This window comes from Lissotriton vulgaris, chromosome 8, assembly GCF_964263255.1.
Source record: "Lissotriton vulgaris chromosome 8, aLisVul1.2, whole genome shotgun sequence".
Classification (NCBI taxonomy): domain Eukaryota; kingdom Metazoa; phylum Chordata; class Amphibia; order Caudata; family Salamandridae; genus Lissotriton; species Lissotriton vulgaris.
In genome coordinates this window covers 428,713,234-428,730,787 of record NC_141696.1, presented here as the reverse complement: position 1 = coordinate 428,730,787, position 17,554 = coordinate 428,713,234, and the positions used below count along the sequence as shown (strand labels likewise).

The 17,554-nt window shown below is 45.8% G+C and overlaps 1 protein-coding gene across 1 annotated transcript in view; it reads right to left on the bottom strand.

The window, feature by feature from the left end:
* PLCXD1 (phosphatidylinositol specific phospholipase C X domain containing 1) overlaps positions 1-17,554 on the bottom strand; it is a 168,885-nt gene that overhangs the window by 68,796 nt on the left and 82,535 nt on the right. The window contains exons 3-4 of the mRNA XM_086934204.1: positions 16,823-16,959; positions 12,548-12,676 (exon numbers count right to left, since the gene is read on the bottom strand). Coding sequence (XP_086790330.1) covers positions 12,548-12,676; positions 16,823-16,959 — 266 coding nt within the window. The remainder of the gene's footprint in view (positions 1-12,547; positions 12,677-16,822; positions 16,960-17,554) is intronic.

Here is a 17,554-nt window from a genome sequence, read left to right as displayed (position 1 = left end):
TGCTGAAGCACAGGGGATACGGGTTTGCAGTCACAGAGGTGTAGTTTGGTCAGTAAGATTGGGGGTGTGAGCTTCAGATTTCCCAACAATTGCGCTGGCATTTAATGTTATAATACATTATACAACAAGCAGGGTGCATGAGAGGGGCTAAAGTGGCAGTGGAAAGGGAGACAAATGAGGATGGGTAGCGGTACTAAGTGAGAGAAAACACAATATTTTGTAAAATAACCAACATTTATGAAGACTTTTAAAACAGAGAGGAGACAGTGTATTTTTTGTCTGCATGTATGCAAACATTCCTGGTGAAATCCGACCGACACCTCACCATACCCGACTTAAAGCATCTGTACCCAACTATTTACCAGAAAAAGCATTTATTAGGGGGCTGTAGCACCACAAACACCCCTCCAAAGATACGGGGCCCAGATCTCAGGATGGGACCTAAAGAGGTCACCAGGCAATCTATCCAGCCCCAGTGCTTTACCCAGTGCCAGTCTCTCTATTGCGCTGACCACCTCCCCAAGGCTAAATTCCAATCCGTCGCCAGATTGGGATAGGACGGCAGAAGCCACATCATTGGAACCTTCGAAGATATCTTCGTAGAGCTTACCAAAGTGGTCTTCCCACACAGAGGCTGCAATGTTGGGCTCCACTGCAGTTTTTGGTTCGCCGGTACCAATGTTTACCAAAGACCAGAATCTCCTAGAATCCCTCGTCTCTAGGGCGAGAGAGAGATCCTGCCATCTGTCCCAGTCCCACTCTGACCTTGCCTGCGCCATCATGTCCTTATATTCCCGCCTAAGCTCAGCGACCTTGCCCCTGTCTGTTCCAGCTTTTATTGCTGTTATTAACTCAGACTTGGACTTTTTACAGTCTGAGTTATACCAGGTAGAGGTTCGAGTCTTTTGCTTGCGCTGCACTACTTCCGGGAAAAGAACCTCACCCAGAACGCCCACTAACTCTTCGTGGATTAAAGCTAATTTATTATTAAAGTTTTGAAGTCTGGGTTGGTTAATTAAATTATCCAAGTCCTCTAACTTAGGGAGTGCTAGCTCATACAATTTCCTAATGCTTTCTTGCAAATTTACCAGTTTCTCCCATTTTACCCTACGCCTGTTGAAGGTGAGAACCAGGTTACTTAGGTCCTCCCTGGTCTCAGCGGGCTGCGGTCCCACTGCAGCTACAGGATACACCATGTCTAATAAAAGTGAATTGTGGTCACTGTCCGTTCGTGCAACTACTTTAAAATCTTTAACCTTGGACCACAGGCTAATATCTACGAAAATGTAGTCCAGCCGCGATTCCTGATCCTTCCTGTTAAAAGTACATATTGAAGGGGTGTCTGAGATTGCTCGCCCATTGCAAGCCCTTAGAGCAAAATTAAGTGTCAAAGACATAATTTGCACTGCAAGAGGAGACCAAGATTTGGGATGTGGAGATTGACACACCGGAACACCCCAAAAGTCATCTTCTGCTGTGAGTGCGCCTTCCCTCAACCCTTCCAGTGGTTCGAAGTGACTATTGAAGTCTCCACCCATCAGTATCTTACAGTCTTTGGGTAGTTGGCCCAGAAAGGACGAGAGATCATCAAGTGTAGGTGACTCCATGGTGGGACCAACTGGACGAAAGTACACATTTATGATTGCTAACTTAAGGGCATTGGGCCATTCGAGCAAGACACACTGTATGTCCTGGGAGGACGTAACTGCATTCTCCACAGTGCATCCAAAGTGGCTGGCTACCCACACCGCCAAGCCGCCCGAGGGTCTCCCCTTGCCACTCCAACTGGCCTTGATTTCAAAGGTAGCATATCCCATTCTGTACAGGGGTTCCCTAGCCCAAGTCTCTTGAAAGAGACAAACATCACTATTAGCTACTAGGACATCCCAGTCATCAGTATATATTTTGTTGGCAATGCCCGCAACGTTCCAGGACAGAACCTTCAAAATTACGAGTAGAGTTTTAGATTTGGAGGCCAATGACCTAATTTTAGCGTGATGAGTGACCACTTGCGCAACAGAGGAGCCTTGTGATTGTGTTAGTTCCTGATTATGTGAGGCAGAAGATATTGAAAACGGATCAGGCTGATCTGTGGGTATCAGAGCGTGGGCATGAGTACTACCAGGTAAAATGTTATCTTGTGCCCACGCACTGTAGAGGGTTGGATTATCTACACGGGGCATTTCATGTTCCCGAATGGTTCTGACAGCACTACTTCCCACAGTCCCTTGCCCTTCGACATTCACCTGAGCTGAAGACTGAAGAATCTCCCTTGTGGCCAAGGAGTGACCACCCTGGGCCACCAGGCACCATCCAGCGTTTAGTTGCTTCGACAGTGAAATGGATCCCAAACAAAAAAAATAAGCTCCTGAGTAGCGCCGTGTCTGGCTGCCATAATTGAAGACACATGGGCTTTGGTGCGCATAACAAACACCAATAGGCCGTAGGCGGAGTTAAGCGACCGCCTATGGCCTATTGCGTGTTTTGTTATATAACAGCACGCATGCAAAGCCCAATCACAATGGACCTTGAAATGCACATGCAAACCTATGTGGAATTTCAAGGTCCATTTTTGAAACCCTAGTAAAAGTGCTTTTCGCTCGCTTCGCTTGCAAGCCCTAAAAAGGTGAAAAAGATATCGTACCTGATGAGAAGACACTGGGGTAACACTCTTTTGTCCAAAACTGAAAAGATAGTGCAGAAATTATATGTTAGAATGATTAAGGAGCTGCAAAGAGGGTATACAGACACCATCACCCTAGTCAAAACACACTGTCAACCAAGATTAGGCCTGTATAAGTTCCCTTTTGACTTAGGGAGTACATAAAACAACGGGGAGCAGAAATACTACCTGCTACCCATCAACGCCAGCAAAACCCTAGTCAACGCACACTGGCAAACTAGAACAGGCCTGTATAAGCTCCCTTTTGAGTTAGGGGGTACAGGAAACAACAGTGAGCAGAAATACTACGCCAGCCAAACCCTAGACAACACACACTGGCAAAGTAGATTAGGCCTGTATAAGCTCCCTTTTGAGTTAGGGGGTACACAAAACCACGGGGAGCAGAAATACTACCTGCTCCCCATCCACACCAGCCAAACCGTACACAACGCACACTGGCAAAGTAGATTAGGCCTATCATCACTGGATAGTATGTATGAAAAGGCCATTATCAATAAGGGAAAGTAGAGAAAAACCCTTCCCCTGAGGAATATTCTGATTTGGGAGGGAGTGAACGGAATACCTAACGAGAAATATTGGCTCAAGCCTATCCATTCACCCTCTGTTGGAAAATAATAGTCTAAAACCCGGTCCATTGGAAAAACCGAGCGAAAAATCAATATGCACACATTTGGTATAAGAGCGCCCGCCATGTGGGGAAAATTAACCCCACAGCAGAGTCCCGTGTCATATATCCACCAGCTAACCCGGCACTCCCACGTTGAATGAATCGCAAGGGACTGAAGAACCTGGAGTTATAGGGGAGCGCCAGCACGCAGTTAAGCGCCTGACAATTTTCATTTTTTATCGGAAACCCTGAACCCAAAAAAGGTGATTGCTTACTTGACGGCGGACATGCAATAAACCTTGGTAATCAGGACACAACCCTTGGCCATGGGTGTTGAAGTCGGCATGGAGGTCTTCATACATCAGAAATTATAGGATCTGTTTCTGCTGACAGTGAAGGTGTAATAATAATTCACATTGGCAAAGCACAAACGATCACCCGTAAGGGTCTCGAGCTGTAAATGTAAATGTGTTTCGATTTATATAGCGCACTTTAACCCAGGGGCCTCAAGGCGCTTGCTAGGGAACCCGTCCTGGTATTCCCCTGTGAGATACCCCGGCCGGGTATCCACAAGGTGAAAGCCAGGCATCCCGCCGCGAGGGGCCGTAGTGGAGATTAAGCAAGCTATTGCCCAGAGTCGCAGAGTGTGACCCCGTGAGTCGAGTAGGCACCAGAGCGAGAATTGTCGACCCCGTGGAATTTTTTTTTTTGAGCCCGAGACCCGCCGAGGCGGGGAATCGAACCCTGGTCCACGGCTGATCTCAGCTTCTGGGTCTGCCGCCTCTAACCACTGAGCCACGCTTCTCCACTCCACCCCTCCACTGTAGGGGTCGTCAGGAAGATTAAGCAAGCTATTGCCAGAGTCACATGGTGCCAGGCTAATCTGGCGCCGAGGATCGAACCGTGATCCCCAGATTGCAGCGTCAGTCGCCTTAACGCCACACCCCTTTCCAATATAAGGCCTTAGAAGGGTGTCTAAGGGAAAAGGAGTCAACCCCTCCTTTAGTAGGAGGAACAGGAACCTCCTAAGTTGGCGGTAGCTCCGTTTACAATATATTGGAAAGAGCCAAAGAGGCTAATGGGAACGAAGGTAATAATACCAGCACACCAAAGCGCCTGAAGGAACCCTTGCACGGAGAGCTCCAGAGTGAGCTTCAAGGGGAAGTATGTGAAAAATTGCACCCTCAGACAATGCCAGAGAACGAGATAATGGATGAACCCCCTGAGGCATAGGGGAACGGAAGTGCAGCTGGAACCGGCCCTGATATTGTGTATTCCCGAAAAGGGACCGGAAGCAGAAACCCTGAAGCATAAGGGGTTATAGGCGAAAATGGCGATAAGAAGGTGCAAACGTAAAGGACCGTTATTATGACGTATCCCCGGGGGTCTAGGGGAAGGCTAAACTTGCCCCAAAAACTCCAGATACCTTGCCACAAAGTTAATGGTGAACGACCCCCCATGTGGCATGGATAAATCATCCATTTCCCAGAAAAGGGATTTACATCTCTTGGAGGAGAAGGGGTGAAAAACGTACCCAAAACCGTATCGTGGACCCTGCAACCCGCGGAGTCCCCAGAGAGACCGAACTATCTAGTACGACAGTGCTGGATAAATCCATCGTATTTAAGATCTAGAATCAGGCGGGAGTGGATGTCAATGGTAGGAAGAAGACCGACCTTGGCGGTAGGAGAAATGAAATAGGAAAAAAGAAAAAGGATAAGAAACAAGACAAAACAACAACGCCCAAAGGATATGCGTAAATAATAATGATGGGCGGTCATAGGGCTTACCACACCGTGTTGAGGACTGTATACCTGGGGCCCTGGTGACCGACACTGGGATGGAAAAATCCCGATTGGCACCAAGTGCATTCTGGGGCGAATGCTCCTTTAATGTACGTTTCATCCTCCTTGTAACTCACCCAGCCTTGTAAGGGTGTCCGAATGTAATATTGTAGTGCCAAGCACCAATCACGCCCGTGTAAGGGTGTCAGAATGTAATATTGTAGTGCAAGGCACCGATCACGGAGGAGTAAGAGGGGGAGCCAACCCTTTGCACACCAGAAGTGAAATTAATAATATAACCGGCTCCTCAGCAGAGCTGTAGTCGAAATCATTGCAGCCCACAAGGGCGTAAGAGCCATGTCTAGTTATAAGGAGCGTGTGCGCACTCCGAGGGCCCTCCTGTTGTTACAGCCGGTAAGGCGTAAGTCAAAAAATTGCTCCGTCTGAACTTGAAGCATTAGGAGCCTAGGAGCAATTTGGGAACACGAGCGAAGGGCGTAATCCAAACTGGTATAAGTGGAACCTGATTGGGTTACGCCCCCCGGCTCGTAATCGTCTCTAATCCGCACTCAGCCACTTGGGAAGGCCTGTCGCGGATACGCGAGAAACTGCGCCATGATAGGAAGTAGTCCCCGATGTACTCATGGAAGTACATTGTGAAGGTACTAGTTTGGGACAATATATAGTACCTACCTGCACTGAATACGTAACCCTTGGCATTAGTAAGATACCTTACCATCACCCGACAGTGGTGTAGTAGTAACGCTGGAACCCCAGAGCGGGGCCAAGCTCTCCCAGCCCCATCTGGATTTAGCGTCCAGTTGGGCCATCGTATGTAGAGTCAATCTATAACATGAGAGCACGCCATCTCCACACCAACGTGAGCGTCTTAAGGCTGCGTGACTGGAAGTGTTAACCATTTCGTGTTATGACACAAAGACATCGTCTAGGCAGTTGAGGCATGAAGCTTATAATGCAAATTGCACAGGCATTGCAACTAGAAGCGCACATTGGTAAAACTCCACCGGTCAAGGAACATTTCAAGTATCCCGCCCGTGGGCGAAAACAATTCCTGTCGGGAACACTTAGTAAGCGTGAGAAACCAAGGGACAGTAAATAACACAGAAAAGCTGCAAGGTCCCTTCTATTACAGGTGGAAATACATATGAACACATATAACAGAGATCCGTCAGGCCTTTATTGTAAAAGGGGTGTAAAACGGGTATAAAAACTAAGTCTAATAAGGCCACCCGCGTTGAGGATAGACCGCCGTATTTTGATCTTAATTTGATTTTGATTTTGACTTAAGACTGACTGCTCCTCCAAAGACACCTCCAAATCTAATTCACACCCTCGCTATCTTCTGAAGGAAGACCTCCCATTATCGAAAAGTCTATTGTCCTGGACTATGGAAGTTCCTTCCGAGTGTGTTCTGGTAGTTTGAATGTTTACCATTTTTTCCAGTATTATCCTTGTACCGGTGTATGGTACCCTTTTGTAACTTGCACATGTCACTTTTCTCTTGTAACACACTGTTTGCTACCTCTCACATTTTGTTTGCTTTAGATACTTGCACAAGTGCCACCATTGCCTACGTAACGTTTGTTCTTGTGCTGGAGTGTCTGCCATTTATTGCAGTATTATACCTCTACTTGTACTTTGTATGCTTTTGTAGCCTGCACACATATCACTTTTTAGGTTTCGACCTGGCGAGGGGCACACAGTGCCCCTCCCAGATCGAAAACTTTTGTCTACAGTACAGTACAGTAGGGATGTTCGGACCGCCTCTGTTTCCCATTGGCTAGCTCCATAAATGGAGGCTAGCCATTGGGAGACAGAGGCTGTCAATCACGCTTTCTCGGGAAAACGCGATTCGGGGGCGTTTCTCGGGCTTTTTTAAAGTCCCGCCCCTTTGTCCCGGGCCGCGCTGTGATTGGCTGCCGGCCCGGTACACCCCCGTGACGTCATTTCACGGGCCGCGCTGTGATTGGCTGCCGGTCCGGGACACCCCCGTGACGTCAGCCAATCACAGCACGGCCCGGGACCTGACTTGTTTTATTATCTCGCCCCCTCACCAAAGCAGGACCACCTTACACTTATGACACATCTCTAGTGTGTTAGGAACTAGGTTTAGCGCCATGCCTCCAGAGGACTACAAACTGGTAGAACATTAATGCATGGCCAGGGATTGTGAAATCCACTGATGCGAGTACTTTTGAGATGGTCCCTGAGGCTCGTAACAGGCCATCTCCTACGTAAGCCATTGCTTGGCTTACTGTTCTTGACACGTGACCACGCCCCCCTTGTTTCATTTTGGTTCCTGGTTGCTGCGCGTTTGGTGTATTGTCCAGCTCTCCGTCCCGTCTTTAATTATGGGTTTATCCAGCCTTGGCCCCGGACTCCTGCGGACCTCCTTGGCCCCCTTTCAAGAGAGGTACATTCCTGTTGGCGTGCACGTCGCTGTTCCGCTCCGCCCGCTTCTAAGCCGGTCAGTGCACCACACCTTTAATTTTGGCATCTCCCTATTCGAGTTGCTGCTCCGCTCCTGTGAACTTGGAGCCGGCCAGCACGCGACCCCCCCCAGCCTCATATTTCTTTGCTCGTGAGCTCTGCCTGCACGTGCATTACTGCTACGCTCCTAATTCCTGAGCCGGTCAGCACGCCGTGTCATAGGTGTCACTCCTCAGAGTTCCCATCATTTCTTTTTATCGTATGTTTTGCTGCTCCGCTCACGTACTCAAGCTGAGCCGGCCAGCACACTACGTTTTGGAGAATTGTTTCCTGTACACACTCACGTTGTTGCTCCGCTCTGCCCGCTACTTTGAGCCAGTCAGCACATGATTTTTCAAAGGCACTTTTTGTGTAGTTTCCCAGTCATATTATCCCATTCCCTTCGGCCCTATAACTCATCTATAGAACCTTGAACCTTCCCTATCCCTCTCAGTTGTGTTATACACCACCACCCAATATCCTCCTACAAACCTGGCAGAGTGATGGATGAGAGTATCCCCTTAGTGTAGTACATGCAAAACAGAAACATCCTAGATACATCAACTACTGGCTCCTGTTTCTTTCACGATGTTCAGGGATTTTCCTCTCTCCCTTGGCCTTGTTTTTTTAGCCATCTCTCTCCCGCCCGCCCACTGTCCGTGCCTCCTCCCTCCCGCCCGCCCACTGTCCGTGTTCGATGCCTTCATAAATAAAAGAAATAAATAAAATCCCCCTCCCTCCCGTTGTCCTGCCTTCTCCCTCCCGCCCACCCACTGTCCGTGCCTCCTCCCTCCCGCCCGCCCACTGTCCGTTTCCGATGCCTTCATAAATAAAATCCCCCTCCCTCCCGTTGTCCTGCCTTCTCCCTCCCGCCCGCTGTCCGTGCCACCCCCCGCCCACCCACTCTCCGTGCCACCTCCCGCCCTCCCACCCACTGTCTGTGATGCTGTGAGGAGAGGGGAAGGTGTGTGGGAGGGGCAGGCGCGAGACGGCGCGTGCCGTGCCTGGAGAGAGGAGCATGGTGCGCGAGACCGGGGGACATGCACTTCTCCATCCCAGAGACCGAGACCCACAGCGGGGAGGGCGGGTCCTCCTACGTGGTAAGTGATTGGGTCCCTGAGGGCGCCCGTGCCTCTCACCCCTCTGCTTTACTCTGTGCCCTTCTCACCCCACCTATCTCTGGCTGTCCCGCTGTCTGTCTGCGGGTGTTGTCACCCTCTCCTCCTGTGTCCAGCTGGCGGTGCTCCTTTTGATTTTGATTATCCTGCATCTCTCGTGCCCGTCACGCCTCTTCTTACCCCGCCCCCATCATGCCGGTACATGAGCATCCTCCTGTCTGTACCCCCACTCCCCCTCTGCAGGGCCAGTCTCCCCTTCTGCCTACAATAGACTAGAGTCGACTCTGCACTGGCATGGCTTCCGTTCTGTTGTGCCCGAACACCATGCAGCAGCCGGTGCCCACATGAGGGCCACAGTGCCCGGGAGGCTCTCAGCACATCCCTTGGCGCCTACCTACCGACTGCCCCCAGTGCCACGTTAAGGAGGCGGAGTCATCCCCCACCTGCCCCCCAAGTCTGCCCCGTTCGTCAGAGCATCAGATGCATTTTTAATATTATTTACATAGCGCTACCCGTACCCCCTTGTGGCCTGAAGCGCTTCCTCACTTCTTAAGTGGCTACTCTGTGTATGTCTAGCGCTTCCTGGCCCTGTCCTGGTCACGGAAGCGCTACCGTTTTCACTGACCCCCTGGGCGCTTTTCGTGGTGCAGGATTCGTAGCCTGTTGCTTGTACATTGGCCTCTGTGGGGTAATTGGGTGCAGCATGGAAGGTTTTGTATGTAGTGCTCGCAGCTACAAGTTTTATCTTTGAAATGCTGCAAAGAGCGAGTCATCTTATAATACAAACTTGGAGCGCAGCATTTTATTAGCCTCAGAAGGATGAAAGGCCCAAGTGGCTCCTCCAGCGTGTAAGCTGCAGGTTGCAGATACATCTCACTTTCAGGCGCATTAACCCACTGAGCTATGCCGACGGGCTTTCCTGCTGTTTCTGTTTAGAGATCGGATGCCTGATGGTGAACTTTAACTGCAAGTCCTGCCTGGCTTCCTCCCGCCACACTGGCCCCGGGGATCTCACGGGCCGTTTACAAAATATGAACCAAACAATGCAATCCACTAAATATACCATAATGCACCTTGACACCACGATCTTCGCCCTGCTCACCTGGCTCCGGCCTCCATCCGGAAGGCCTGTCCTGCAGCGCTCCGTGGGCCCCCTGCCGGGGCTGGCCCCCTCCTTCTGAGCCCCTCCCCCCGTCACTCACCTCTTGGTGGGAGCTGATTTAGAGGCTGTTTCAGTTTATTTACTGCCTTTCACTGAGTGAAACGCAACCTTTGACCCCGCGCACTCGCCAGGATCAGCAGGGGACGACCATCACCTGGGAGGGAAGGAAGGAACAGGGGGCTATAATTACAAGGAAATGGCGCAGCGGGGTGTTGCGGCCAATTTAGCTGTGCCATGCCGCGTCATTTAAAACAAGCGCTGGCGTTGCCAATAGGTTTCGCATTTGGAACTATTGGTTTTGTAAATGACATTTTATATTTATATATCGTTATTGGCATGGTCAATAACAATATATAAATATAAAATGTCATTTACAAAACCAATAGCTCCAACTTTCCAAAGGCGAAACCTATTGGCAACGCCAGTGCTTGTTTCTCCTGTAATGTACCGATTGCTACCTCATGTATTTTGGTTGCTCACTATTGTCATTTTTTATCATGTAACTTAACGTTTGCTTTTGTAATTTGTTAATTTGCAATTGTTTCCTCTTGTATCATTACTGGTCCTAAAGTGAAGCGCTCTGACACCTTCGGGTAAAGTCCGCGCTATATAAAATGGCATAAATAAATAAATACATACATAAATAAAATAAAAATAAAAGCCGAAATTGCAACTATGCCGAACCCGGGATTGAACCCGGGTCCTCCAACTCTGCAGTCAAACGCTCTCCCAACTGAGCTATTGAAGCGTGCTTGAAATATGAGGATTCACGCCTGGACTTGTCTGGCTCCGCCATGAAGCCTCGTGCACCGAGCCTTCCACAGACGGCTCCGCCCCGTGACGTAGGGGGGGCAAACCGCCATGGGGGAGCGACGGATAATAGCTTGGTTCTGAGAATCATTGTACCCTGTGACGTAGGGGGGGCAGCCACTCACGGGGACCCAATGATTCTCAGAACACCTGTGACAATTATTCCGACACTGCAGAGACTCACAGTATGCAACAAAGGTATAAATTGAGCAAATAAGGGAAAAATAGTGGCATTTGAAATAAGTTGCCATAATAACAGAAAAAAGTAACAATTACAACCACAAACGTTCACATCATGTGGCCTGGTACATTAGGGATACCGTGGTGAATTTGTATTTAATTTTCTCGTGCTCTGATCAATTGGTTATTCCCAGTAAGCATTATTTCATGTAAAGCCCAGGTACCTATTCATTACTGTATAAAGCCTGTTAACCAATTCTTCCTAAAATTATCACAATACTACGAACAAACCAAAATTCTGACGCACTGCATCTAGGGCACTGTACAGAGCATTGTGGGTATATCTTATTTCATTTTATAAGGGCCAGGTAAGTTCTGTGAAGGTAATTCAACTGTATGGAACTAAATCTAGCGTCGCTTTCTAGCAGTGCTTGATATTGTTGTGGCCTGAAGTCAGGCTGTATTACCTCCGCCTCCCCGCCCACATCCCACCCATCATTCAGTGGGTCCAAACATTCCGCTGCCCATTTTTCCTTAATTTCAGTTCATGGCTTCAAGTTACCCCTTTTAAAGCCTAATAGAGTTCTGAGATTACCTTCCTGTCAAAAGTGAGTATTAGCATTCGTGCCTTCAATGTTGTTTCTTTTGATGCCTCTGATAATGTTGTTCTGATTTGTCTGGCTGTTTTCACAAGTTTAGCATGGTGTAAGAACTGACCTGGTTGGAAGCCAAAGTGTTCTTGGACCTCTTTGAATGTAAATAATTCACAACATTTGTAAAGGTTCCCTTCGGATTCACATCCTCCATTCCACCATCATTTCTTCTTGAATGTCCTTATCCTCCTTTACCCTCATAAGCTACTATAAGAAAGCCTTTCTACCTCCTTCACCAATCTCTGCAGCAAGATCAATCACTCTAGCTCAAGTCTGACATCTATGCTCCTTAGATTACATTCCACACTCAGTCAATGACACCCCCTCCAACTTCCCACACAAATGCAACGCATCCCTAGTCCTAATGATCTATAGAAGAGAGCAGAACCAACCCAGTGATATACAAAATAGCAACACATCACTTACTAGGCATTGATGAAGTGATACATCACTAATATTTCAACAGATGTGCTTCATACAAGTAGTCTGTAGTCTTTCACTATGGTAGGACACCGCTCCCAAGAAATGCCTAATAGGGAGGTATTTTCTCTCCAGACAGAACATGAACAGCACCAACACTCAACCCAATGACTTCATTTATTGTCAAGAACTGGGTCGCAGTTATAATCAAATGTATCACAATTATATCACCCACTCTGACTGGAACACTTAGTTTTTCTGATACAAGGGCTTTAGGCTGGTCTGCATGTTAGCATGTCTGCCGCTACATTAAAACTATCAAATAAATATCACTGACACGAGTACACAAGACTCTTTAAATGACAAACAATGTGTTGGTGGAATAAGGAAGAGCCTGACCTTCACATTCTTTGGGTGTGGCTCACACAAAGCATTTACAAGCTTTTCTTAAATGGCATTTAACCTCTGCTGCCTACTAAGAGGGACTACTGACAATGGATTTATTACTGGTGTAACAGTCGACAAGTACAATTGCAGTAGACACTTCAACCTAGGGAAGTAACACATGCATTTCTAAGATGTAAAAATGATGAATCTCAAAATACGTTTAGTAACAATTCACCAGAAAGATTTCTCTTACCTCTACAGTTACATCTGTAAACAGCATATGAACAAAGTACAAATTTATGGATATATCATCAGGCTTGTGAGCAATCCGGAGATCAAAATAGCGAATGCCACTATCCAGCTGTTCGGACACGGTTAAAACCTGCAAGACAGAAAACAGAGTTTAGATCTTCACTCTAACAAACTATTGAGAACTCTGAAGTCCACCTGATAAGACACAGTAACCAAAATCTTTTGAATTCTGAAGTCCTCCCAGTAAACTAAATTAATCTTGTCTTGTCGCAAACTTCATGTTCTAAACTGAGGCAGTCAACACAATTAATTCAAGCTCATTTAAGTTTCTCTAAATTGTTAATGATTGTTAGTATGTCTCTCTTTCCCGCTACATCAGTGACAACATTGACTTATCGAAATGGCATCTTATTGAGATACCTCTCTGCATGGCACAGAAAAGGGGCAATAAAACGACCAAGATAACGCAACAAAACAGTTTACTACAGGTGCACCCTTGCCTGAGACTCACCCTCACGAGCCACCAGCAAATGGAAATGATGGAAACACGGTTTCTACAACAACATAACTTCTGGAGGCTATTAAATACTGTCAAGCTGCTCTTGAGAACACAAAACAGATACTGCCTCTGTAAAAGATTTTGATAAGAGCAGGTCTTCGGAAAATGGCTGAAAGAATGAAAGCAATAGAAGTAGCTGTGGAGAAAAATGCTGCTCTGGAGAATATTACCGAGAATGTCTCAGAAGCAAAAGCATCTACAATCAAGCCACAAAAGACATCTATTGTTTGGGAAAGTAAGTTTAAAAAAGCTGAAATGATTTCTCATCTCAACAATCTCCATTTTCTGGGATTTCTGGCAAGAGTGGAGGGCTTATCTGTGGGCCTCTTCCTGGATAAGTAGGTACTTGAGGCTTTGCAACCTAAAGGCCTTTCCAAATAGTTAGCCACTGAAAGATCTTTGAGCATGCTCGCACCACTTCCGAAAGTCAGAGCTCGACCACTTGCTACAATGGCTCATTTTCTAATTGAAAGAGACAATATCTTGTAAACAACAAGGAATGGGACAGCAGCACAAGGTGAAGGGCTGTTGATAAAAGCTTTTCCACAATACACTCAATAGATGCAGCATCAATATCAAACATTTGAGGCAAAGACTCAGGGAAAATTGATTACAGAACATGGTGCTCTACCCTCAAAAACTGCAAGTGATTAAAGAAAACAGTGATACTTCTTTTCATCGGAGATGGATTGGATTGGTTGGACAGCAAGAAGAGACCCTGTAGGACATTCAAAGAGAAAACTTCTCCATCAACAGTGTAGTCTCATGTGAGTTAGCGAAGATGGAACCCATTTGTCGCCTGATAGATTCTGTAGAACTGTGACGTAAGTGTTATAGCACAGTGAAGTGAATGCAGGTTTAGAATGTTGAGTTCACAGTTACATGCAAACGAATATAGACATGTAATACCAAGCCCTGTGTGTACCATAGTCACTGGCGGGTGTCCAGGCTGGGGAGGACGCTATACCTGGTGGCGAGATAGGTGATAAGTAACCAGAAGTTTGATAGTGCTCTCCCAGAGAATTTTCATGGTCCGGCAAAACTGCTTGTGCATTCCACATTGTACCTCAGGTGAAGTGCAGAATTGACGTTTGGCGTATGCAGAGTCAAAGCTCAACTCCAGCCAGTGTGAAGCATTTCAAGATAATGAAAGCTGCACTGAGAAGTCTACACATCGTTGGCCAAGCACCTGCTGGTAAGGCCATAAAGAGAGTTACTGCTCTACTATGCAGCCTAAAGTTATACATCATAGGGAGTGATAATGCTAAAGGCGGATGCAACAAGGTTTTGAAAGAACAACAACTAGCAACAGCAAGTTGCAAGAGAACATTGCGATCAGAAGCGCTGAGAGGTAGAGATCACCCCGGTGCCAGACAGTAAAAAGAGATGCCAAAAAGCAAACTGATTCAGATACAAGAAACAATCAACTTCTTACCAGAACCGATTAAAGAGAGTCATCGTACCACAGCTTTGGGTGAAGTGGCCCAAGAAGTGCCTGGGGTTGTGTTTACCGAGTCGTCCACACACAAAGCGGCACAAAACCAAAGCTGTTGCGTGGCAGGTTAGAACAACTCCAAAGATCTCCTGACAGATGAAGGGCACCAATGGAGACCAACGTATCAAATGTCAAGAGAAGGAAGGCTGCCCCATGTATTTAAGTTAAAGGCTCTTATAGAGTCCACAACTATTGTTCAATGAACACAACTTTGAGCTCACTTTCAAAAAGGGCCATTCACTGAGAATTCGGACACAAAATACAAAAAATATATTATTTTATTTTTATAGATTTTTTTTGTTTTTTTTATTTTTTATTGTTCTTGGCACTGCAAAACTGCAAACAGTATCTCAAATTAATATACAACCAGCAAAGGACACATGATAACTGCCCAGTTCATTGCTCATATGGCCCTGACTGGATGTGAACGGACAATTAAAACCCCCCTGACTACTTTTCTCCCTTTATCGCCAATGCAGATGACTGACATTTCTACTGCCTGTCCCCAGTTTCCAAAGACACAATAAGGACATCTGACAAGAGTACCACGAATCCTCAAAGAGCTATGATTGTATTTTTATTTGTAAAAAAATGTAGTCATATTTTATTTAACAGAGGGCGAGATGTAGAATTGTGTGAGTTAGCAATGACGGAACCCTTTTGGCTCCTGATGGACAGCGTAGCACTGTGACGTAAGTGTTAGATCGTAGTGAAGTGAATGCAGGGTTAACATGTTCAGTTTGTGGTTACACACAAATTAATAAAGCTGTGTAATACCAACCTCCATGTGTGGTGTAGTCATTGGCGGGTGCCCAGGCTGAGTAGTATGCTACAAACAGAACAGTACATGCTTCGTCCCTTTCTCAAGACTTCTTCAGGGCTTAGTCCTTGTCCGTTTGTTTCCACATATCACTTGTTTGTTTAAGAACTGCTAAACTGTTACGGTTAATATCAGTCTTGGGAATCTGTATACAAACAAGTGATATGTGAAAACAAATGGACAAGGACTAAGCCCTGAAGAAGTCTCGAGAAAGGGCCGAGACACATTGGCTGAATATTTTATACGAATATGAATAAAGAATATTGCAATTAACAGCGTGCTTCTATACATCTCATTGGAACTTGTGTTAGGTGGATATGAACCATTTTGAACGAATAATTCTTGCAGTTGAATTTGGCAATTTTAAATACTGACTTGGTCAAGACCTATGGCCGGAGAAAATTAAGAATAGGGAGAGCGGACTCTCCAGTGCACAAGCCTGTGGATTATTTCCATTTAAGGGGGAATAGGGGGCTGTCCCCCCCCCCACCCTGATCGGAGCACCACTTTTTGTTACTACCCCCACAGTGTGATCAGTGCAGTATCTAAGGTCCAGCCCTCTCTTTGTAAATCACTCAGTTAAAATGACAACTGTCTTTTGATCTTTCCCTTTGCTACCTGCTGTTTGTATTAAGTGCTAGTTGGATTTTAGGCTACCTGATGTTTTGTGATGTAATTTAAATATTGGCTTAGGGATCAGAATACGTGATTGCTGGCTGAGGGACTCCGCACAGTGAAGATCCAAATGGGTAACAAGGTTACTGAAGATTTAAGAGATTGGAATAAGATCTATCAGAGGATGATGTACGATGAGGGAAGAGAGGAACAAGACCTAATGATGTAGTGGTGTTTTTTCCTACCAGGGGGAAGTCTGGTGGATATGTGGGTTTGATTGCAAGATCCAATATGCTAGTGGATACTTAATAATCTAGAAAATAATATAGCTGATGGTGTTCTCTTCTTTCTTCACCATTTGGCATTCCATCTGCTTTATGTAATGCATTATAATAAAATAAATTAGTTAAAAGCAATAAAAGATCCCATGATATCGTAGAACTGCAGCAGCCTTTTCTTGATGGTGCCTCCTTGAGGGATTACTGTTCAAATGGTATTTACTAAGATTTCCTCACACACATCTTGAACATACTCCAGGAACCTCTAGATTTACTCCTATATAAATCTTTAATAATGCAGCATATGATAACTAGGATGGATATGAGATGTTCTGGAGATTCCTTAGTTGGCAACAAAACAAAACATTTGTGAATCAGGCCATTAGTAATCAAGGAAAGTGCAAACCTTTTGGAATATCAAGGATGCTGCTGTACATAAGCAGAGGCTGCCAACACATGTATTAATATATGACATATACAGAAACCAAACATGTGAGCCTATTAGTTACCTGAGTTGTAGACCACTTGTAGATAACTTTGCGTACAATGCATGGCAATTTTTTCTCTAAAATTTGCAATGTCTTTGATTCTCTCGGATCAATAGGCGAGTTTTCATCTAAACAGTAACTCATTGCATCATGACTACCTGCAAATATAATACAACAAATTGTTTATTCATTTAATCCAATCTGTATTGAAACTTGTTACAATATACATGTTTTTACTTAGGTTGGATATATACAACTTGATTCGTTTTTTAAACATATACTAATATATACAAATCTATACCAGTAGACAAATTTGTACATTTGGGAGATCAGTAAGAATTCCTTATCTGAGATTAAACTGCAGACTCCATCTCCACGCCCACTTTGAAATCTATCGCCTTTTTATTCAATGGCCTTTTTAACCAATGAACAACAAATTTGGCAAAGAACTTTAAAAGTCTGCAAAGTCCTTTTTTCAAATGTTGGACAATTCATCAGGAGAGGTCAGATAAGTTGAATTGAAGGATGTTACAGATAGAGCACCCTCTCACAATTAATTGTACTTGTCTTTGCAGCTAGAGAGCCCACAAATACGATCAGGATGCCCAAGGCACTAGATTTAAGATAGAATATCACGCTTTTCAGGAGTAAGGCTACTGTAAGGGACTGCAGAATAAATGCCAGCAACGAATAGAGTTATAAACACAAAATAGCATAAAATCAGAATAGATTTGTGGTAATTGCTGAGATGAC